The following is a 24,894-nucleotide window of genomic DNA, read 5'->3' on the forward strand; positions in this document are numbered from 1 at the left end:
AGGCCTGCGATCAATTCAAAGACATCAAGATGTTTCACATAATTTGCTGCTTTAGTCATTCATTGTGGTATAATTTTTCATAAAACTGCAAATATATCCTTATAGCAAAATTGTTAGCATACTAATACCAAATACCTTTCACTCACATCAAATCACAGCAATTAGCAAAGAACAATGATCCAATGATGCAGTCAATTCCTGATGGACAAAATCAAGTCCTTCCCTACATTTTGTTCTCATTTCGAGAAGCCGCTTCACTTAGGTATACAATGTGCGGCCAAAAAAAAGTTGCTGTTTGAATTTAAAGGGATAGTTCACCCAAAAATGAAAATTATGTCAGTATTAACTCACCCTCATGTTGTTCCAACCCCGTAAGACCTTCGTTCATCTTCAGGACACGAATTAAGATATTTTTGATGAAATCTGAGAGCTGGATCACTCCTCCATAGACTTCTAAGGGATTGACACTTGCCAGCCCCGAAAAGTTATTAAAGATATCGTTAGAATAGTTCAAGTGACTACAGTGGCTCAATCCTAAGTTTATCAAGTGACGAGAATACTTTTTGTGCGCAAAAACAAAACAAAAATAATGACTTTATTTCAACTATTCATTTCATTCTCTGTTGGCCTCTAGTCAGTTCACTAGTGTAATAGCGTAAGCTTCTGTTGTTGTACATCACACGCATCACACACATGACCTGCGTCGGCCAATAGTGAGCCTACGTGTGACGTAGGTCTACGCAATCACACTACGTTAACTGACTAGAGGCCCACAGAGAAGGAAATGAATAGTTGGAATAAAGTCGTTATTTTTGTTTGTTTTTGCACACAAAAAGTATTCTTGTCGCTTGATAAACTTAAGATTAAGCCACTGTAGTCGCTTGGACTATGTTAACGATGTCTTTAATAACTTTTCGGGGCTGGCAAGTGTCGATCCCTTAGAAGCCTATGGAGGAGTGATCCAGCTCTCAGATTTCATTAAAAATATCCTATTTTGTGTTCCGAAGATGAACAAAGGTCTGACGGGGTTGGAACAACATGAGGGTGAGTAAATACTGACAGAATTTTCATTTTTGGGTGAACTATCCCTTTAAATAGGCCAATGCTTTGACTCTACATGGATCATTATTTCTAGCATGTTATAAGTGCAACAGCTCTTCTAACCCTAATTGATGGACTGTGTATAGTTTTCATTTCTTAAACAACCATGTAGGAAGACGTATCATGGCCATATGCCATGACAATGTCAAGATGAATCAGGCTCATATTGTGAAAGAATGGTTGGGAGGGAGCATTAAGAATCATTTACAGAGTAAAGAAATAAATGTTGTGATGTTATTTCCATCAAGGGTACATCAATTTTTGTTCAAGCTCTTGAATTGACAATGCAAGAGTCAGGCACTCTGTAAAGTCTCCTCCAGCACATCCCAAAAACTTTCAGTGAATTTAAGGTCTGGACTCAGAGTTGCCAATTCATGTGTAAAAATGATTGTCCATGCTCCCTCCCAACCATTCTTTCAACATTTTTGTTGACAGACACCTAGTGCCCTGTGTGGCAATGTTGAGAATGCAACATTTCTTTATGTTGTGCCTTGAATTGCAGTCTGATACATTTTGGAATGCAGACAAAAGTTATGTTTGTATGATTTAGGTAGTAAATTAAAAATAAATATTTTCTGGTGTAGATATCTGAGATAATTGCTACTTTAGTCAAACATAATGCTGTAATATTTTACAACAATGCATAATTATGTTGTATATTTGCCTATTTCCTTTTTTAATCCAAAAGTTAACCTCCCTTTTTTCTGCATGGCTTCCTGTTTCTATTCTCACACAAAGAAAATGCACTGTTATGAGATTGGGCAATCATCGAAAAACCAGATTCAAACAGCTCACACTAGCATGATGGTCAATTACTGCTATAGCGCTACATAGCTGAGAGCTGTGCAATCTGTATAATACACACATAAACAACACACACACACACACACACACACACACACACACACACACACACACACACACACACACACACACACACACACACACCGACACACACCAACTCAGCTTTGCTAAATTGTGATATCTTGTTTTTCTAGGTCATTGTCAAAAAATGATGTCACTTTCATGAGTCAACACTCCAGAGTACAGAAATTACCATGACCTAAACTAGCGAATGTTACGTTTTTGGATTTTAGGGACCTAAAGGATTTGAGATTTGCATTACTGCCAAGTAATTTCACTTCATGGTCTTATTAATCTTCTTTTATTTAATCTTCTTTTATTACATTTTTATTCATTCATACACATTGGTCAGAGAACAAAAAAACAAACAAAAAAGAGATACTTAAAAACACAAAGAGGGGCTGGTTGACAGAAGGAGAAAGATTCCTTTGTGTGTGTTTCTGCTACTCCCTTGCTTAGTTGTCAGACCCAGATAGGCTATATCCCACAAGAGTACAGAAAGGATTACAGTACACATTTCCTTCAGGCAAAAGGCCTTCCCAGCGAGTAGTAAACGAAGTCCCAAGTGATTTATGCTTCTCATGTATCTGAATCTTCTCTGGGGGAAAAAGTGTGTGTTTCTAAAGCAGACATCTGGAACCACGCGTATACTGGCCCTTTTAATGCAGACTGTTTTTTCACTATTCACTACACCAAGGAAAGATTTTCACCTTGTGGTGGTATTACAGCATGCCAAATCACATTTAGCTCCTCAGAGAGGTGTGATGGTCTAAACACGTGAAATGCTGCGTTTCATTCGGTCTTTCTCCATATTAGGAGAGAACGCAGGTAGCAGCCCCTCCTCTAAAACCAGAGGGGATGTCTCAGATAGAGACAGAGTGTGTGCATAAGTCTGTGTGTGTGTGTGTGTGTGTGTGTGTGTGTGTGTGTGTGTGTGTGTGTGTGTGTGTGTGTGTGTGTGTGTGTGTGTGTGTGTGTGTGTGTGTGTGTGTGTGTGTGTGTAACTTCCTGTTTCATGAATCAGCCTTTAGTCACTCAGCTGATGCCTTCAGATTTAATGCTGATATCTCATACCAACTAAACTGGTAGCACATACCCACATAAACACAATTTCCTGCTTTTGTGAAATAAAATTTGTACTATGTTTATCTTTTATACATGAATGTTTTTCCTCACATCCCTTATCTGCTGGTATTTTTCAGAACTGATTCAGAAATATCTGATGAATAATGTGGAATGAATAGTAAAATGTAATATATACAGAGCTAGGAGTAGCCTATTTATTGAGGGCATAGTCATATTAGCAAAAACATGAATTTAATGTTAAAAAATAAATAAATTAAATAATATGTGTAGGCCTACATGCAAAATGTGAAGAATTAGAACTTGAATGACAAGTGTTTTGTGGAAATTCAGGGAAATCTTTTTGCAGGCATAACTTCCGTGTGGGTTTACTGAAGAGATACATACATCATTAGTAGGCTAATCCATATTTAGCATTACCTTGTTTAAACCACTTGTTGGTATAAAAAAGTAAAATAAATAAAATAATAAATTAAGGTTGGTGTTGGTGGTCTATAAAATTGATGTCACGATTTAACAGCTCCATGTCTATCTTTGGAATTGGTCGACAAAAGAAGTTGGTTCGCATGATAAATAAATTACGTCATGTCTCAAATAACTATAATAGGCTAATAACAACCTGAAACTAAAAACACATGCGGTGAGATTATATTGTTGTTGTGTAATATCAAAAGGTATCAGGGTGTTGTAAGTGGTCTTACGTGTCCGGTGAGTCTCTTTAAAAGGCGTGGCGTAAAGAAGCGGGTTTGTGTCCATCTTACTGCATACGCACGAGCTTATTTCACCGTCAGCGATCACGGAGGCGTCATCATACGCACGAGCGCTGTCCGTTTGAATCAGTGGGTTTACACGTATCCCTTCACACAGTTATAAGTCGAATGATTTGCATTTTAAAGCGTTTCTAATCAAATGCTTATCTGAATTTGGATTTAACCCACTGAACCTTTATATGGACTTCGCGCTTTGCAGCATTTTATCCCACTGTATTTTCCCCGTAGATAGTTAGATTTCAGAAATAAGACGAAATGGCAACGGACGAGCTGTCATCGAAGCTGAACCGTCGGCTGCAGATCGAAGACGGCGACCAGGACGCGGTGGTTTTGGACGGGTCTCATGAGAACGGAGCTCACGAGAAACCGGCCACGGCCAGCGCGGATTCAGAGCTGGGAGCCAAACTGCAGCGGCGCGGGGAGCTGAACGAGGGCGTCGGTGGACACCAGCAGCCCAGCATGAAGGTGTTCAACCCCTACACAGAGTTCAAGGAGTTCTCGAGGAAGCAGATCAAAGACATGGAGAAGATGTTCAAAGAGTAAGTTACTCATACCGACTGTCACCTGCAGTGCTGCTGCAGCAGATGTATGCTATCTATCTATCTATCTATCTATCTATCTATCTATCTATCTATCTATCTATCTATCTATCTATCTATCTTAAATTAATTTCCTAATCATCCATTCATTTTTCCAAGTATCCAATTAAATGATCCTAAATGCCCTAAAAGAAACATGGCCTGACAATTTTTCCTCTGGTTTAGTTTTAGGTTTTATTTTAAAATGAAAGTTCACATTTGAACATTATTTATTTAGAATGCTTTTAATAAGGTATTTACTCATGTTTCTGTCGCATTAAATCTAAACTGAATGTTTAAACAGGAACAAGCTATCTAGTTTTTTTCTTTTTAATGTATGCCACTTTTGTCACTCTTTGTTTACTCCATTCTGCAGCAAATGTTTTGGCTGAAACTCTTTCACACATCTAAGAAAGGACCATAACCTCAGCCCCACCCAAGTCGGTATCATTTATTCCACATTCTTTCACACATAGATATATGTAGGACTTTGAACCATAGGTTGAGAAAGTCCCTTTGGTCATGGTCAGGTTTCATTGCGTCTCTAACCAAAAGGCTTGCCGTGCAGTCTAGACTGCCCAGTATGACACAATTCTGTAGCCACCTTGGCCGGATTCATAGTGAGACTGCTCTCTTCCTTTATGGTTAATGAATGAAGGCAGTTTAAGAATTTTCCCCACGTTCGACTTGCAACTATTGTCAGAGCTTTTGTAAATGCTGTCTGCTGCATACGGGGTTGGCACAGGGCCTTTCATGTCAGGCTAATTTCACTGACAGAAACAAAAGAAACTCCTCTGAGCTGAATGTTGGGAACTAGAAGCAGCTACGGGAAGCCGAATCTTCGTGAGAGTCACTCCAGGAATGCGTCCCCTGTGGTCTCTGTGTCGTGGAGTGGTCAGTCCGAAGCTGTGACTGCAGGGTCGGTTTCACACAGGGCTCAGCGATGTGAGAAATGGGGCTGGTTGAGAAACTAGTGCACTGAGGAAGTGATGGGTTCCTCTCCCCATTTCTGCTATCAAACAAAGCTACCATTGTTGTAAATTAGCCAAAACAGGCCGCCCAAATCTGTGTGAGGAGCTCTTTGCATCTAGATGAGTTTGCTTGTGTTGCATTTTTCAAAATGTCACAAATGAATTTAATTTATCAGAATGATATGTTTTCACAGATTCTTGTTTTTTTGTTGTTGCATTATTTATATACTATTATAGTATTTATTCACATTTAGAATTATCTTTACATTTATTTGTATTTTTGTTATTGCCTTTTTATTATCAGTTTTTTTATATTTCTATATAGCTTTATTTTTTATTTAAGTTTTAGTTAACAATAAGCACATTGATTCAGATACTTCAGACAAAAATGAAAATTGTCATGTACTCGCCCTCATGTCATTTCAAACCTGTATGACTTTCTTCTATGGAACACAAAAGAAGATATTTTGAAAAGTGTCTAAGTATTTTTTTTTTTGTCCACACAATGAAAGTCAACATTGTCCAAAACAACATTGGACCCCATGGACAATAACAACGGAAACCTTTTCAAAATATAGCCTAATGTTTTGTGTCCTGCAGAAGAAAGAAAGTCTTACAGGTTTGGAATAACATGAGGGTGCGTAAATGATGACCAAAATTTAGTTTCTAGTTGAACTGTCTCTTTAAATAATTGATTTAGAATAATCTGCATTAGAGAAAAATTAATTATGACTGTTCAACTGTTTAATCTAGTTGCAAAATAGATGTGATACCAATCACAATGGTTTCATTACCTCTAGATATCCACATGGGTGTTACAAAAGTCGATAAAGGCTTGCTGGAGCTTTTTCTTCTGCTAAATAACTGTATATAGACTATTGTTTCAGAGTATCACCTTTTCTATTGTGTCTGTAAACAGGGGTTCTTTGTGCAGCCAAACGCTGAGTTCACTTTGCAAGACCTCGCCCAGGGTGAGATATAGCACTAGTTTCATTCGTTTTTTTTGATGGTGTAGCCCTTGGCTTTATATGGGCTGAATGAGACAGGTGAGATGGTTTCATCTTTAGGAGAGTGTGAAGTGTGCATAGCTCCCTTTGTCACAGAGGAAACAAAGCCTCTGGTTACTTCAGAGGTTAAACATTAGCTTGGGGTTTTCATGGTCTATTCCCCTTTAAGAATCTTTGTGATAAGGGTTTTGTAAACATGCTATTTAGTTGCTTCTCCATGTCATACAGGTTTATGGCAACAGATGATTGTGCACCTCTTCAATTGATTTATTACTTTACAGCTATATAATAGATGTTTGTGCTGTTGCCTAAAGCCCTGAATATAGATAAACGAAACATGGATTAGACATGGCCGGTGAGGAGGCAGGTTGGGAATGCTTTATGCTGTATGCAGTCATAAGAACTCACTCATTGATCTCATAACTATGACCTTCCAAACTAATACTGATATTCTTAGTTTTGCATCACACATTGTAGGCACATTCAGTACTCAATAAACGCTCACAAGCTTCAGTTTCTGTGAATGTTACTTTCTAACTGCTTTTGTGAAGAGGGACGAGGGAGGCAGAAAAATCACAGGGAGAGAGAAAGAAAACTGCGTAACAGCCACAGACTGGCCAGAGTCCAGCTGATAAGAGGAATGCAGTCTTTGCCTTGACCTCAGGCCATTTTTCAGAGGGATTCAAAACTTTTGGTTCAGGACCAGCATTCAAATCCATGATTTCTGGGTGTTTTTTGTAGGGAAACTTAATGTGAAACCGTTAACTTTGCGTAGGTCATTTATCTTTCATGGTATGGTTGTTATAAGTAGTGATTTGCATATTTTCTATTTTAATCAGAATAAAAAAACGGCACTAGCCCAGATGTTTTACATATCTGTGGTAATTAATAATATTGCATACAAATGTGTTGTTCACGGTTAGCTAAGTACACTACAATACTTGTAGGAGCTGTCCAGTGCACCTGCTTTGTTAAAAGGTACAAGGTACAAAAACCTGCTGAAACATCTGTGGTTGTTGCTCTTTAGGTGGCAACATCTACAAAGTTTATAAAAGAACATAACCCTGTCTTAAGATTGATTAAGCAGATGCAGATGCAAGTTTAGCATTGAGGATTATACACAAGAGGAATTCATTCATGTCTGAACATGTCTTTTGAAGTTTCTGTGTATTTTCACCTCACCAAGAATTCTTTTTTTTTTCTTTTTTTTTTCTTTTTTTTTTACATCAGATACAGCAATCAAACTCCCATCTAACTAAAATTGATATATTTACTAGGGATGCACAATTTATCAGTACCATATTGGTTATTGGCTGCTTTCGTTTTTCAGCATTAGTTTGTATTAAATATATATCTGCTAATATTGGATAATTAATTGTTCATGCTCATTTCCCCCTTTTTTCATTTCTTTCTTTCATCTAACCTTTTTAAAACACTAATAATTTAATAACATTACCATATTTGGAAATGTCATATATATATATATATATATATATATATATATATATATATATATATATATATATATATATATATATATATATATATATATATATATATATATATATATACACACACACACACACACACATATACATGAGGGTATTCACATATTCTCACAGTAAATGGGAGTCACTGCAGTTATACCCACTGAGTGGCAAAAACTGAGTGACAGCGTTGGTGTTAAGTTTGAATGCAGCGAACACAAAAAAAACATCTCAAATGTTTTTTTGTAAATGGATTTCTGCAATTCGCAGAAACTACAGGAATCCAGCCAGTGAAACGTGGATTTGCAGTTACCATTTTTTGTATGTTGAATTTGGGGTTAAAATAATACACTTGGTTATATATTGTATTGACGACTCATCTTATATTTTGCGTAACTATTTTTTGTCATCATTTATTAAAAAACATCCATTATGATGAGAATATTACAAGTTATTCAAAATATATTTAAACAACCAGAATATCCATTAATTTCCTTGTCACTTTAAATTTTGCCAAAAAATCTAGTCTTGAAGTCTGACCAAAGGGTGGGTCAACTCAAATTTATTTTGTATAGTGCTTCACAATATACATTGTTTCCAAGCAGCTTTACAGAAAGCCATCATGTTATGTCTACACAATACTACAATTTACTCCCATTTTTGCTGTTTGCTTACTAGCGCCAGCGCAAATTCACTTGTAGTATTTAAAACGATTGATTTTTAACAGTAAATGGAAATCCGTTCCACTTCTGCATGCAGTTGTGTGATATTTTAATGGACAGCTATCTTAGATACAGTAGCCTACTTCAAACAGATGAACACCAACCCTTCTTATCCCCCCGCTCATTGGTAATACTGTCTCTGATCATGTGAATGGCAGGTTGCCCTAATTGGCTGAGAGATTATGTGTGCAGGCCCCATGCTGTGCCTACATATGAACGAGAAGCTTTAGCCCTATGAGGCGTGTTCCTGTGGAGTCGCCTTCAGTAATGAAGGAAGCAGAAGATAACTCTGTGCTCTTCCTCTTTCTGCCTGACATTGTTTTCCTTGTACACTTTTCTCCAGGCCATATTTCCTAGAAAAGATAACATCTGAACATTTAGGAATGTTTAGACGTAAGCCATAACATATCTGCAGGGCACAGAGGTGTAGGAGTGAGTTGTCAGTAGGAAAAATATAGCTTGTTTCTCATTGGCGGCCATCATAAACTCATTGTAGTCATGCATAATGTATTATAGCAGAATGCAATGAACACTTCACTCTCAAGCTCATATATTTGCCAAGTCCTTAAATGGTTATGCCTTTCTCCCTGCAGAGAACAGAATGATGTGATTATTCTCTAAATCACCCATTTCCTCAATCTCTGAATATCCTGTATGTTTGAAAAAAAAAAAACTTTAGCGCAGTTGTTCAGTTTGGATAGCAGGATGTTGTTGTGCTTCTATGATGTAGATACATTAAAGGTAAATACAGCCAAGGAATTTATCCACAAAATCTCCTGCACGCTGCCAAATCCAACTGACACAGTGACCTAAGAGGATAAGACAAAGTTAAGAAAAGGAAGCCAATCAATGCACACTGTCTCAGCAAATAAGATATTACAGGAGAAGAGGGGAGGAGGGGGGTGTATTTACACTTGGTAACTTCATATATTTAAGACGGATAGCAAGTGATCACTCAAACCATGCACAAGTCTTGAATTGGAGTCTCTAAAACTTTTAATTAGGTTCCCCTATTGATTTGCTTTATTCAATTTAACAATTTAACAGCAATATAGTAGCATAAAAGACTGACACAAGGGGTGTCTTTTCTTCAGAAGTTGCCTGTAATTGTGTAGGTGTGAGGTTTATTTAGACACACACCATTATTTGGCTTTCACACACAGTCATCACGTGCTCATAATCACCAGGAAGTGCTTTAGATTAGCTGTTATGTTTCCAGAAAGGCCATATGTAACCTCAGCACATCATCAGGAAGTTCTCCTCCTCTTCTAGTTCTTGTCCTACCAGGCCATTCCTCCCTGTTCTTTCTGTTTGTGATGTTTTATGTTCATGATTTGCACTATTTGCTCACTATAAATAACCTCTTTAGAGATTGTGTGGCCATTGGTTGATCCGTAAAGGATTCTGCTTAAGGACTAATGGTTAGTCACCTGGTCTATAATCCCGGCAGATCAAGGTTAGTGCTGCCTGCGATCATCAGCTACAGTGGTGGAAAATGCAGTGCCTTGCTGAAAACAAAAACTGCATCAGTGCTTAGTTACCTCATTAAATATTCATGAGCTTTGTACAGTCATAGAAACATACATGCTTTAAGGTAGGGCTTCCCCCTGATAGTCAATTAAACATTAGTCGACAAGAAGAGGCTTATTCAACAAAAAATTAATTAGTCGGTTAGTCACAGAAATATACTCTGCAAGAATTGGCGAATCACACGGTTTGTGACAGATCGTTGAAACGGATGGCCCATGTGGTAATTATGTCGGGCAGGAAATCCAAATGTTCTCCTAGCATTCATCGATTTTAAACATAATTTGAAACGTGTAAGAAGTAGCCTAAAGCCTGCTACAGATTATGCGTTTCAGCAATCCTAAAATCATTACAAATCACACTACAATAATGACACCTATTGAATCGTAGGCTACGATGCAAGTTAGTATAGAAGCATAAAACGTCATCCGCATGTGCTAGTGTTGAACAAATAGAGCAAGATCACACTTTGGCAATTGTGGCTATGTGCGCTGAAAAAAAGGAGGAAGCAAAATTGGAGAATATGGACGTGTGTCATGGCTAGGGAAAAGAGGCCAACTTGGCATGCCAATTTTGCAAACGTAGCTTGAGGTCAGTAGTTTGACAATGGCCTCTAACTGTACCTTGTAGGACCACCGTTGAGCCACGACCACAGAAATCGCCATGATTGAACATCTTTCGTCTAGGACCGCCCAAAATCATACACTGTACCAGGCATTCCAGGCATAACGCTAGCCCCTTTACATGGCCATTCGCTATAACATTAACCTAGATAAATGTGCGCTATTATTCGGCGCATGTCAAAGTGCGGAGTGTGGAAGCTAAATTTTTACCACGCTCACTGCATGACGTTTAACTTAAGGTGCATTTCTCTTTATACTATTTCTCTCAACTTCATCTTTGTAGCAGACACTAACTCAGAAAACACTAGTTTATCAACAAATTATTAAAATATTCAGTGTTTTAGTTCACTTCCTTTCAGTTTTTTCCCGACATATTCACAATTATTACTTTTGCCTTTACTTTACTTTAAGCTTATTACTCAAGCTTTATGTGAGCGCTTGTCCCGCTTGAGTTCTTGATTTATATTTTAATGGCTCGTTGTTTTGCCTTAGTATTTCTCTGTAATGTAGAACAATGTTTGCAAGGGCCTGAAACTCTTTTTCCAATGACATCACTCAATTAAAATATTGAAATTAATGCCAAACGTGCAACTTGGCTACTAATGGCTTAAATGAATGACTACTCGTCAACTAGAAAAATCTTTAGTCGGGGCAACCCTATGTTTAGGGAAATAGTTAAAGGGTTAGTTCAGCCAAAAATTTAAATCCTGTCATTAATTACTCGCCCTCATGTCGAACACAAATGAAGATATTTTTTCTCAAATCTGAGAGCTTTCTGTCCCTCCATAGACCGCTACATAACTACCACTTTGACGCTTCGAATAGTTCATAAAGAGATCGTAAAACTAATCCATATGAATTGAGTGGTTTAGTCCAAAGAGACACGATCGCGTTATACACTGAACAGATTTAATTGAGTGTTTTATTCACATATAAACATTCATCAATGCACACATCAGTTAAAGGGTTAGTTCACCCAAAAATGAAAATTCTGTCAGTATTTACTCACCCTGATGTTGTTCCAACCCCGTAAGACCTTCGTTCATCTTCGGAACACGAATTAAGATATTTTTGATTAAATCTGAGAGCTGGATCACTTCTCCATAGGCTTCTAAGGGATTGACACTTGCCAGCCCCGAAAAGTTATTAAAGACATCGTTAAAATAGTCCAAGTGACTACAGTGGCTCAATCTTAAGTTTATCAAGCGACAAGAATACTTTTTGTGCGCAAAAACAAACAAAAATAACGAGGTTATTGCAACTATTCATTTTCTTCTCTGTCGGCCTCTAGTCAGTTAACGTAGTGTGATTGCGTAGAGATACGTCACACGTAGGCTCACTATTGGCCGACGCTGGTCATGTGTGTGATGCGTGTGACGTACAACAACAGAAGCTTACGCCATTACACTAGTGAACTGACTCGTGGCCCACAGAGAAGGAAATGAATAGTTGAAATAAAGTCGTTATTTTTGTTTTTTTTTGCAGACACAAAGTATTCTCGTCGTTTGATAAATTTAGGATTGAGCCACTGTAGTCACTTGGACTATTTTAACGAAATCTTTAATAACTTTTTGGGGCTGGCAAGTTTCAATCCCTTAGAAGCCTATGGAGGAGTGATCCAGCTCTCAGATTTCATCAAAAATATCTTAATTCGTGTCCCGAAGATGAACGAAGGTCTTACGGGGTTGGAACAACATGAGGGTGAGTTAATACTGACAGAATTTTTGGGTGAACTATCCCTTTAAGTTCAAGAAGGGCTGCACAATTAATTGCACTGAAACCGCACGCGATTTGGCAAAGGTTTGTCAATGCAGTGCGGCTGATCGGTAGTAAATGCTGCTCCATCAGAACACCAGAGGGCGCTCTCGTGCAGACATGCCTAATATGGCCCACCACAAAAGTAGATAACCCCCGTCATTCCAGGAAATCCCTAAATGACCAATTAACGCACCACTGCCTTATTCAGTGTAAGAAGCCACATCATCTCACAGAAGGATGCTCAACTGTCATTATAAAGTGAGTTAGGAGGAAAAGCATGTTATTAAATGTTTTCTTTTGTTGGACAAGAGGTTATTAAATGCTTCTCATGTTTTTGTTTATTCAAATTCACGTTATAAGTGATTCAAATTCAGTGTTTTCAGATGGAGCAGCGTTTACAGAGCTGGACATCAATGACAAGCTGCGCATACAAAATAATTGCAGCTTTTGCGATTTCAAAATCGCACTAAGCCATCTCGATTAAAGTGCGATTACATAGAAATTACGATTAATCGTGCACCCCTAAGTTCAAGCATGTTCGCTTGACATGCAAGAACCAATAGGGTTCATTCTTGTGTGTTACGCAGCACTTTTGGGCCTCTGCAAGAACCAATGAGGTTTGTTCTCTCTTGTGCATCAAGCAGGTTTGATTCAGCTTTTTTTTTTTTGCTGTATGTTAATCATTACTGCACTGCAGTAACTGTCATCTATGGAGTGGGTGGATAATGATCCATCTTGACAGTTATGTAAACCTTCATGCTTTTAGCATGTCGTCTTTATATTGCGAGCTGGATTGAATATCAGAATTCAGAAGCCTGGATCATCTTCATTTTATAATAACATTTTACTCTCTCCGGTTGAAGTGGAGAAGCCGAAAATGATCTGAAACATTTTGCTGTCAATATTCTTGATTGTAGAAGTTTCTTATCAACCATTTGTGCAAGAATCTCAAGTGTGTGAAAAGCCTTGAATGCTATGATCTCCGCTAATTCATGGGGAAACTGATTTAAGTGGGTCGGATGGTGGTGGCAAGGCCATGTTCTGGAGAAATATGAATAGGAAGCTGTCAGCTTCTGCTTTGAAAGCAGAAATGTATATTCTAACGGTTATCTTTGTGTTTTTTGAGTAATGCATTTAGCTTATTTTTTATAAATCAAAAAAAGGGGAACAATTGCTGTGGTTTCATATATTCTTTGCCAATTGACCGTTCGCAAAGACCCACCCCCTTTAGTTACTGTTGCTATGTCCGACAAGCTCTCACGCAGTGAAAAATACATTACGGAGCAGAGAGGACAGACAAGACAGACCAGGTTACTTTGATATGAAACAAAGTCTCAACTATGAAATTTGGTAATTTTTTAAAGAAATTTAAACAATAAATACAATTTTTTTGTGGCTCTTTAATGTGTCTGACAGATCTCTGTAGAGCCTCAGTTAAAGCTGCTCGTGAACCGATCATCTCTTCCTTCTAGTTAATTTATCAAATAAATCAAGCATCAAATAAACATGAATGAACATAAGAAGGAATGTTGTTTTAACCGCAAAAAGACGTCAGTACACTCCGTTTTTCAAGTTCAGATCCTTCAATGTTAATCTACAAACTCTCCTGACTGCTTTGTCGGACAAAAATGGCGTATTCTGATTGGTCAGATCGCCGGTCAATTAAGTCTCGCATAAGAACATGAACTAGCTGATCACATTTCAGAAAAGTTTGTATCTTCCCTTTCATAAGTTACAGTCCTTTAGAAATGATTTTGTGTAGGTTGTTCATTTCAGATTTGCATATCAAGTTTTGTGCCTGATAATATAGGGAAGTTTCAATTCTCCAATCATCTGTTAATGTAATTGACCTTGATTTCATTCTCTTTCTTATGTTGAGGCTTGCTGTTGTGTGTCTCCCTCCGAACCATTCCCTCATCCTATCCCATCTCCAGAAATTAAATTGAGCGTGAATGATGTCATCACACACGCTAAACAGATGTGAAGTGGATGTAAAATGCTCAACAACACTTTTTAGGTGTGTGTGGTCCTGATTGATCACGCCTGTTACGCTGGGCCATCATAAAGAATGTGCTCCGAATTGATTGCGTGTTTGCAAGGGTTTTCCCATGACTTCTCCCGTTAGCTGTTGCTTGGCAACCTGAGATTAAGAAGATTGGCAGGAAGAGAGATAGAAAAGGGAGGGAGGATGGAAAAGAGTTGGTTGGTCACTCCTTGTGCATCATAGTGCAGTATGAAGTTTTGTCCATGATGTGCTGATATACACGAAAATGCTACTGTCCTTCAGACCACCTTAAGCTGCAGCCTGGAATACTGCAGTCTCTTTTTAGCTCCAAGACATCATTCCACTCAAATTTAATCAGAAATTTTCATAATTACATCAGCAGTAGCTATAGGCATGCATTAAAGCATGACTGTTCTGACAGGCATGAGTATTAAGGCTAGCATCAGGCAGCATTTAGTAAATTTCAGCAATTGCTTAATCCCAAATCCTGTTACATGCCACACATTCTGACAAACAGTTGCTTTCAAAGTCCACAATGCACAATCCATTTAGCTCCAATGGTTGATTTAAGTAACAGTCTGCATGAATTTTACTGGTGGTATTTTAGTACACAAGGGTTAGCATCGACAGTTTCGCTAAAATGTTTTTTCCTTCTAAACTTAGCCCCATTTAACCTCAACTTTATTCGGCCCTACCACAAGCTTTCAGAGTTTTAGTACAGCATCATTCATTACACACACACACAAAAGTTTTTAAAGATGCAAAGATGTATGGATGTTACCATGTTGATAAGTGAAAATGAAACTAAAAGTAGTTAGTAGTTAGTAGCTGAAGTAGTACCGTGCTTACTGCATGACATATTTAACTTAACTTCCATATACACGCAATCGGAGTGCATCCTCTCAAAGGCAACCTTCATTGTGAGCAAAACACAGCTCACTTTTTACCGACAATGTGCAAAAACCCTTGTTCCTATCTCATAATATTACTATAGAATAATCTGGGAAGTCTCAGAGTGAGCAACAGTGACCAAAGCTTTTGTCAAAGTCCCATTCTAGGAAAGTCATTTTACTCTATGGCCATATTTGCAATGGTTCCGTTCAGCTATTTTGGGCATCATGTAAGACAAACGTCTGTCTACTTGAATGGATAAATACTGGAATCTGCTTGTCAAACATAATTTGAAGCGGCAACAAAATCTGATATGAACTGTCCCATAATTTGTTTCCTATGCTCAAATGGCAAACAAATCTGTTTTTATAGGAACCAGAGCTTCTAAATGGCAGCTGCAGTGACTTTACAAATTACTGATTTTCTCTTTTATTTATATTTATTGCATGCTGCACTTTCTCCCATTCATTGTAATTTGAGTGAACTGTCTTGTTATATTTACAGTCTTTGAGTTGTCCATCTGAAGAACTGATGCTAATGTCATTGGTTTGAAGTGTCCATTAAGTTGCCCATTTCAAAATGTTTTTTTTTTAAGTCAGATGTCTGCTTTTGGATGGCTCAACTGATGTGTTCGTTTTGAACAAATCCTTTGTAAATTAATTTTGAGAAGGAATTTAGAAGTGCAGCAAGTAAGTTTTTATGGGGTCAGTGCTGAAATAACAGATCGAAGCTCTCACAAGACTATTCATGCATTTCCTGTTCCTCATTCTCTCTCACTTGGTTTCTGACTGAGTCGTTGTTTTTCTACAATGTGTCATGTCAAGTATGCAGGATACATTCAGCACATTTGTGTCCGTCTTCAGGAGCAGTCAGCAGTACCCGAGCTAAAACCACATTAGCTGAAGTCCCTGTGCCTCAACACTGAGAGTCACCAAGAAAATTTTTGCATGTTTAAACATTTACCTTTTTAAAAAGCAAGAAAAAAAAATCCTTAGCTTTCATTCAAGTTGAGGCTTGCAATGAGAAATGTTTCAAGAGTTCTTCATAGAGCACAAACCAAGAGCACAAATGTAGCTACATGCTAGCTTTTTTGTTCCTTCTCTTTTCTTTCTTTATAATTACTCATCAAACTTGATTTCTTTCCAACAACAGCACATGAATTCACTCAGGGTTCATATGCAGCTATCAGCAAAGCCAATCAAATGAGACAAACCTTTTTGCTAAGGCAGAAGGAAGTCTGAATCTGATCATGGCTTTAACTCCATCTCTCTCATAGTTATTATAAGGAAGTGCTGATTGCGTTTGCTTCCTAGTTATTCAAGTTAAAGACTTATTTGGGCAAAAATGTTGATCTTCCTCAAGTTGCACTTGGTGACAAAGAGAGGGAAATTTATTTATTTCGGCACTTGGGCAGCATCTGCTCTGCAGGTACATATAGATTGTAAAAGCTGCATTTGGTAAGAAATAATCTGTGTCCCAGATTTGTGAAACCAGATGAACTTTTACTGTTTTGTCTTGTTGGGTTTTTAGCACTTTGGAGCTGTTAATAGCCTGTGACGTGCCTCAAAACGCATGGTTAGAGTAGATGGAGTTAGATTTTTTTATCACTTGTTAAAATATAGTGGTACACATCTTACACAAACTAAGATACACCTAGAGCAGAAGTTTTCATTTTTGTTTTGTAACTCTTTCATAACCCCAAACCATTCATGGAACACTTGTAATCAAATGTTGTGATTTATCTTAGAGCGTATTGCTTCGTTTCAAGGCTTAAGACTGAGTTATTTTTTAAATGTGTAAATTGAGTTAAAGTTTGGTGTTGATAAAATGTAAAAAAACAAAACAAAAAACAAGTATTTTATGCTCACCAAGGCTGATTAATTGACTAATAAGTTTATTTGAAAACTTTTGTAACATTAAAAACATCTTCACTGTCACTAATGATCAATTTCTTGCTGAATACACCAATTCATTTAAAAAAAAAAAATTCTTAATGACTCTAATCTTTTGAACGTAAGTGTATATTAGTGTTGGAACCAAGTCTGCTGGAAGTGTGCCATATTGATTAACATGGTTTTGCATTGAGATTTTTGTACATTTCTGAAACTTTCTGGCTGGCTATGTAAGTTTCTATGTAAATGGGTTTGGGATAAAACAAAAGATCATAAAATGTACCATGTTCACAACTGTTGAGCATGACAGAGAGGAAGTGACACTATTTAACACAGTGATTCAGCTTGACTGATGACAATAAAATAAAAAAACACTGAAAGTCGAAGCTTGGCAGTAATATTTGGCAAATCTGGGTCATTGAAGAGCAAGTAAGCGTATGTGATTTCAGGCATTGAGGTTTGACTGCATAATTAAACATGGTGGATTTAAATTACAGCTGACCTTTAATCGCACTGGGCATGCTTGACCTTTCTTTTGTTAAACAGACTAACTGTATACGGACGTAAATTATTGATTTAAAACCACTATGGACACTGGTTGCCCTGTTTCGTGATTCTGATTTTGTCTTTTAAAAATAAACCACCAACTCAATCTTGCTTGCCTTGAAATCACATTAGTGTGTTTAACTGCTGCTGTACTGTAATCCTTACCCAAACCCACGATAGCAGCATCCAAAGAGAAACAAGAGTCCTACACAATGGCTCAGATGCTCCACTACAGCGATCCCTCATCAAACAGCATTTTTCAGAGCCATGTGATCAAGGTTTGCCCAATGTGTCAGATGCCACAGCATGAAGAGTTAATTTGAGAGATTTTGTGGCCCTGAACATGAAAAGACTCTTTTGGCCTTTGAATTACTGATAGGAAGATGTCAGTTAGTCTGTGATACAGGGTTAATGAGGAGTTATTACAGTGTGTGTGTGAGAGAGACTTGGCATCAGCAGGGTGTCTCGTGTCGGTAGACAGGAATACAATAGCCATGTCTTTGAGGCAGATGGACACACTCCATATTCATGAGCAGGGTGCATGCTGGGATTGCCTAGGAGTTAATGAGGGAGATAAACTCAGCACCAGAATCCAGTAGGAAATCGGATTGGGACAGAATATATATTTTATTTTAATATCTCTGATTTAAATGTAATATATTTTACTTTAATATCTCTCATTTTATTTTAGGTTTTATTTTTGTCCAAAATATAGATGTCCAAAACACATTGTAAAGTAATCTTAGGACACTATCGGGTGTATCTTTCAGGGAAGAAGGAAGAACAAAATGACAAGGAAGTGAGAATCAAAGGAAGAAGATTTTTCAAATAGTTGATAAGAGCCTCATCCAAAAAATACAAGTGCCTCTACTTTTAATAAAATGGCCCTGTTGCCATGCAAACGTAAGACCTCATCTTTGGCAATATGCGCGTTTCAGCGTGTGGAGGAAGTGGTCTCATAAATAACGATTGAGAGTGACTAGTCCATCCTCACTAACACACATTGCTGCACAACCATTCCCCCACCAACATACAATTTTCTGACCTTTGCACCAGAAAATGTACAACTGTGGATCAGTTCAGCACACCTTCTCTTTATAGATAGAAAAGAAGAGGAGGCAGATATTAATGTCTCTTGTTTTAAAGGCCATAAGCGATCACATCTCTACTGTACCACAGGAAGTGTGTTCGTTTGTGAGAGAGATCAACGAGAAATGACTGAATGTTTAGCTTATGTTTAGTCTGCAGATTTTGTGTTTAAAGTTTACAGATTAGAATGCTGCCAAATGTACACACTGGTGTCTTGGATCGCTAGTAACTCAATAAATTACCAACAGCTCATAAGCTAATTATTTAAAATGCAGGGTGGACATTAAGATGATCTCAGCAGCAGGTATAATAAATGTGTGACTGTTAATGAACACTTCTGCTCTGACTGATGATATTGATGCTGGTCGGTCAGCTTTAATTATTTCCTGTAAAATTCAGCGCGTAATGTATATTACTCAAGGTAGACGCCATATCTAATTGTACATAAGTGAAAACAAGACTGGTTGTACTAGGGCCAGTTGCATAAATTGCTAAGACTAGTCTTACAAGTTAGACATCAATTTTACAGGTTAGTGATCAAGGATGTTCATAACTTCAGGTATATAAAAACGTAGATTGGTCTAATTTGATAGCAAAATGTAAGACTTTTTAACTAACTGAAAGTTGGTCATACTAGTTCTTAAGACAGTTTCAACATAATGGTTATGTTTATGCAACTGGCCCCTGATGTATAGTCTACCTTGGTGTAAGTCAGTGATTCTCAACCAGGGGCTCGGAGCTGAGGAGCCTAAGAAAACTTCCAATGGTTTTAAAATGATTTAATTTAATTGTATTAACATAATAAAACCCACTAGAAAATAAAGATGTACAACATTACACAGACATCCAGAAACATAGCAGAGGTCCATATCTGCTCGGATATTAGAATATTGTTTTGGAAAAAGCAGGCCTTGGAGTAAAAAAAGAACCACTGGTGTAGGTCATTCAACCACCACCACTACATTAATGTCATAAAAACATATTGACATAGGCACAAGTCAAGTCAAGTCACCTTTATTTATATAGCGCTTTTTACAATACAGATTGTCTCAAAGCAGCTTCACAGTGATAACATGAAAATAATATAACAGAGTTTGTTTCTAAAAGAAAATTGCGTCAACGTCCACCTTAAGGCAGATCAATATTAGTACAACCGATTGAACAAACAGACTGTACCTCTATCTCTCACAGACTCGTTTTCATTCGCATAAAATTAAATATGAATGAGATCTACACAACAATTTGCAATATTTGTTGAATTTAGTTGATTTTTTTGACGTTTTGTATAAGCATTTTGAGATTATACATGTTGGAGAGCTTTCAATTTAATAATCAATTAAAAATGAATTTATACCTGTATAATATTACGTTGTACCCACATTGGACAAGTGATTTGGAAAATAGATGGATGGATAATTCAGCTGTGGGCACAATCTTCTGGCAAGATGGGGGAATTCATTCAGCAGGACCCACAGTGGCATTATGGGTATTCTCTAGCTGTTCAGTGTACTTCAGTTGGACACTCGTCGTGCGGTGCATTACAGGATTTAATGAGTGCACTCGATAACGTCCACTGGTTTTGACACCACTATAAACGGCTGTGCCATTTATAGGAAGGTATAGGAGGCAATTTCTGACACAGCCAAGGTTTTCCTGCCAAGCTAGGGGCCAGTTATTCTTTAACACTGCCCTCTATTGATCAATGGAGGCATTGCCGCAATATCACCAGTGATGAAATGGGCAGATCCTTTCAGAAACATAGTACATAAAATGTTTTATTTTCCATGATATTTCTGCTTCAATAATTTGGTTTTGTGTGTGTGTGTGTGCAGGTATGATTCAGAGAAGGATAACTACATCGATCTGATGGAGCTGAAGCTGATGATGGAGAAACTCGGAGCACCTCAGACTCACCTGGGCCTGAAGAACATGATCAAAGAAGTAGACGAAGACTTGGATGGCAAACTCAGTTTCAGAGAGGTAAATGCTCCTTTGTGTCAAAACAGTTGGTTGCAGATTTGGCTGTATTTTACAGCAAAACGTACATTATGAAGAGCTGTACTTCACATGAAAGTAGTATTTTCTGTGGTGAATATTCCCCACATTAATCATCGCCATCCTTTCCTCTAGTTTCTCCTTATCTTCAGAAAAGCAGCAGCAGGAGAGCTGGCAGAGGACAGTGGACTTCACGTCTTGGCACGTTTGTCGGAGATTGACGTTTCAACTGAGGGAGTGAAAGGAGCCAAATCATTCTTTGAAGCAAAAGTAAAGAACCATGACATTTTAATAATTTTTATTTTCACCCCTTATTATTTTCACACCACAAAAATAAAAAAACGTGGCAAATTAATTTATATTATTAAACCCATCCTAGTCCATGATAGCTCTGTTTTTTTAATAATGTCTTTAATTTCCTGCCTAGATGAGTTGCATTGAATGCCACTGATAAGAAAATCCAATTTAGGATCACCTAAAATGTATATTTTCCTCTGACAGGTGCACGCCATTAACGAATCAAACCGGTTTGAGGCGGAAATCCGTAATGAGCAGGAGGAGAAGAAGCGTCAGGCGGAAGAGAGGAAACAAAGACAAGCCGCTTTCAAAGAGTTGAAGTCAGCCTTCAAATAACCGCATCCACCTCAACAGCCTCGATTTACTCATCCACGTGTGTGTGTGTGTGTCTGTCTGTCTGTCATCAGAGTCCCCCGCAATCAGAGATACTATGCAAGGCTGTGAAACACTCAGAAATCCATGCAGATTCATCTTCCTGAGAGAGGGAACACCTGTGTAGTTTGTGCTCATGAGCGGATCTCTTGTCGAGTTTTATCTTTGCCTCTTTCTCTCGCTCTCTCTCAGGCTGATTTTGAATGTGAAGCCAGACACTGATCTCAGTACACTGTGTATATATATGTACTGTAGTTCATTCACCTCATCGTTGCGTCAGTATCGTGTTTAGCTTTAACGGCATCTTGCGTCTTGTTCTTGTAGATGTGTCAGTGGGTTTAATTCTAACGCCTAAGGGGTTTTAACGTTTTTTGTTTTTTGTTTTTTTTAATCGACTTGTACTCTCAGTATGCCATATCCTATCTGTTGTATTCATATCAGTGGCATAATTTCCTGTATATGCAGGAAATGCTTTACACTGTACCATAACTAATTAGATTTTCCTCACCGACCCTTTAAACATAAGAGGATTAGTGTACATCAGATCTCTGCTCTTGGTCACAGATACATTAAGAGCCCAAAATAGTTTTTTTTTTTTTTTTTTTAACTTTTGAGAATTTTTACTGAGCAGAGAGAGAGATGAAGAGGTGGTTTTGGGTGTATGCATGTGTGGTGATGATTATAATGGTGTTTGTTGAGTGTTTATATATAGTTTTTTGCATGGTCACTGTGGTGTCGTTGTCCATACATGGTTCCACTTTCTGTATGGTGTCCAATATTAAATGTGGCACACACATGCTTTACAATTGGTCTATAAAATCAAAATAGGAAATGACTGTGAATTTGAAATGGCTTACAAAAGCAAGTAATTGCAACTTAGTTTCAACAACTGTGTGGTTCATGTCAATGGAAGTGTTGTCAGGACAAGGTCATCTGACTGTTTAACCTCTGAACCCCTATATTGAGCTTCCATGTGTGCTAAACAAGTAACTGTGACATGCTAACGGGGTAGGTCAGATACCAGATGGATGAGTGAAATCCACCACCTCAGCTTTTGTTTAAAGGGATAGTTCACCCATAGTTTTATTTACTCACCCTCATGTTGTTCAATACAAGTATAACTTTCTTCTGCTGAAGACATAAGAAAAATACTTAAACTGTTTTTGTCCATATAATGAAAGTCAGTGAGGTCCAGAACTATTTTAGATTTCATTGTATGGATAAAAAAACGCTTAAACATTTTCAAAATATATTAATTTGAGTTCCACAGAAGCAAGAATCTCATAGAGGTTTGGAACGACATGATGGTGAGAAAATTAATTTTGGGTGAACTATCTCTCAAGTGTCAACTGCCTAAATCAAAGTCTGGCTTGCTTAATATTTGTCAAATTATGACCAATATTAGAAGCCTTGCAAAACACCCCATTCACAGTGAGATGAGGTGAAAGCAAGTGTGTTTTATTAATAGAATCAAGCCATATGATTTATTAAAACAATATATAGGCATGCCTGTTCTGTAGACCTGGTGCATGAATTCAAGCATCAAAATGACAAATGTTATTTATTAAATATCTAGTTTTAAAAAATAGATCACTGTGACAACATCTGAAAAATGAGGGAACATATCATTCCACAAGCGTAATCAATTGAACGTTTAATGGTCATGTGACATGCAGTACACTGTGGCAAAAGTAACTGAGATGCTATGTATAAAGACAAATCTATATTTTCATGTCGTGAAAATTAAAAAATAATTTTAGTTTTGTATGGAAAGGGGTCTTGTGAAAAAAAACATTCTTATTTTTCAATATGTATTTTGTTGCCTACAATCTTGTCTCCCTTCTATTCTCCGTGTATCAGATTATCCTTTACAATCAAATAAATAAAGGCAAAATACCTTTATTCTTTTCTACATTAGAGTCAATATTGTTGGCAACTGCTATGCTTCATGTTCCTTGTTTCTGTGTTCTGAGTCACTGGTAAATGTTCTTGTTTGTTCACTAGTTCTGTGGAAATTCAAACAATAGGTGTATAAATATTTATCTCCCAATCTTTCCAGACATCTACTTTCTTTTTATTTTGTTACCTACTGTTTAACTGAAAAGTATTTTGAATATTGGGTTTTAAGGGGTTATTATAGTAGTGCATATGTTATTGGTTGGTGAATGAGTCGACTTATGATGCAACAATCTGTCTTTTTATTTTAATTTTATTTTTTTGAGAGGGAGAGAGATGTTAACTGTTCCATTGTTGTGCCAAATGGTTTCACACTTCGGTATTGTTAGGCTTGTTTTAGTACAACATTCCGCTGTAAAGTTTCCTGAAATCCTTCATGATGCTGATCAACAGTTAATTATTAGAATTTTTAGTTATTAGAACAGTTAATTAGAATTTAGACTGAACATAACTGATCTACAATGTTAAGATTCTATTTAAAAAGTCATGATTAGTCATTGAATTTCTTTACAGTTTTGGTTCTATAATTAATGTTTGCACATCTAAATAACTTAAATAGAGCTTTGGCAGTATTAACTTCTGTGTAAATCTGCTCCTTCCAAGCTAGAGAACACAAAAAGCACAACATTTTTTTAACTTTTTATTTTGCTAGATTTTTTTTTCCGTGAAATGTAATGCCAAGAGGATTGGAAATGACAGTGTACTTAAACAATTTCATCTTATGTCATGTTTATATTGTTTCATTCTTTATTCCAGCGATTTGACAATGGTTGAAAGGGCCTTGAACCATCCTGACCATATCTGTACCTTACTGTCACTTTCAGTTGAAACTGGTGGGTATGGTATCATACTCTTGTAAGCTTATACATACTGATATGTGGCTTCTATAATATGCACATTTGTTTTTGATTTTCTTACTAAAATGTATAATTATTCTTGTGACAATAAAAATACTTTTAATTTGGAAAAATTTTGTTTATATTGGTCATTGATATGGTTATGTGTAATATTCATTCACGTATCTAAAATTTAGAAACAATATTAAATACATTGGGTAGTATATATATACTGTATATATATATGCAGACACACACGCACAAATATAATTGATTGTTTTAAAGTACTAGAAATATTTGTTTTGTTAGACTTACGTTTGAGAATCTGGGCACACTATCACTGAGAAGGTGTCACCTAAGCACTAGTGTACATGAGTAAAGTACTCAGTTTATGAAATTAATGTTTTGTAAATTACCTTGAAAAGGATGAAGTCAAGCACTAGGTGGAGCTATTTGCAAGCCCTCGTCTGTGGCTGTCGACGCATGAAAGATGTTTCTCTTTTTTATCTCCATTTACCTAAATT

General features: G+C 37.2%; 1 protein-coding gene across 1 annotated transcript; it reads left to right on the forward strand.

Moving 5' to 3' along the window:
* Window positions 1–3,797: 3,797 nt before the first annotated feature.
* efhd2 (EF-hand domain family, member D2) lies at window positions 3,798–24,504 on the forward strand. The gene is made up of 5 exons (XM_077223980.1): window positions 3,798–3,887; window positions 4,047–4,357; window positions 20,747–20,894; window positions 21,045–21,179; window positions 21,411–24,504. The coding sequence occupies exons 2-5, from the start codon at window positions 4,074–4,076 to the stop codon at window positions 21,540–21,542; spliced, it is 699 nt and encodes a 232-aa protein (XP_077080095.1). The 5' UTR covers window positions 3,798–3,887; window positions 4,047–4,073; the 3' UTR covers window positions 21,543–24,504.
* Window positions 24,505–24,894: the final 390 nt, after the last annotated feature.

Source organism: Siphateles boraxobius, unplaced genomic scaffold (assembly GCF_051911475.1).
Source record: "Siphateles boraxobius isolate OS27281-9 unplaced genomic scaffold, OSU_SipBor_1 9, whole genome shotgun sequence".
Lineage (NCBI taxonomy): Eukaryota > Metazoa > Chordata > Actinopteri > Cypriniformes > Leuciscidae > Siphateles > Siphateles boraxobius.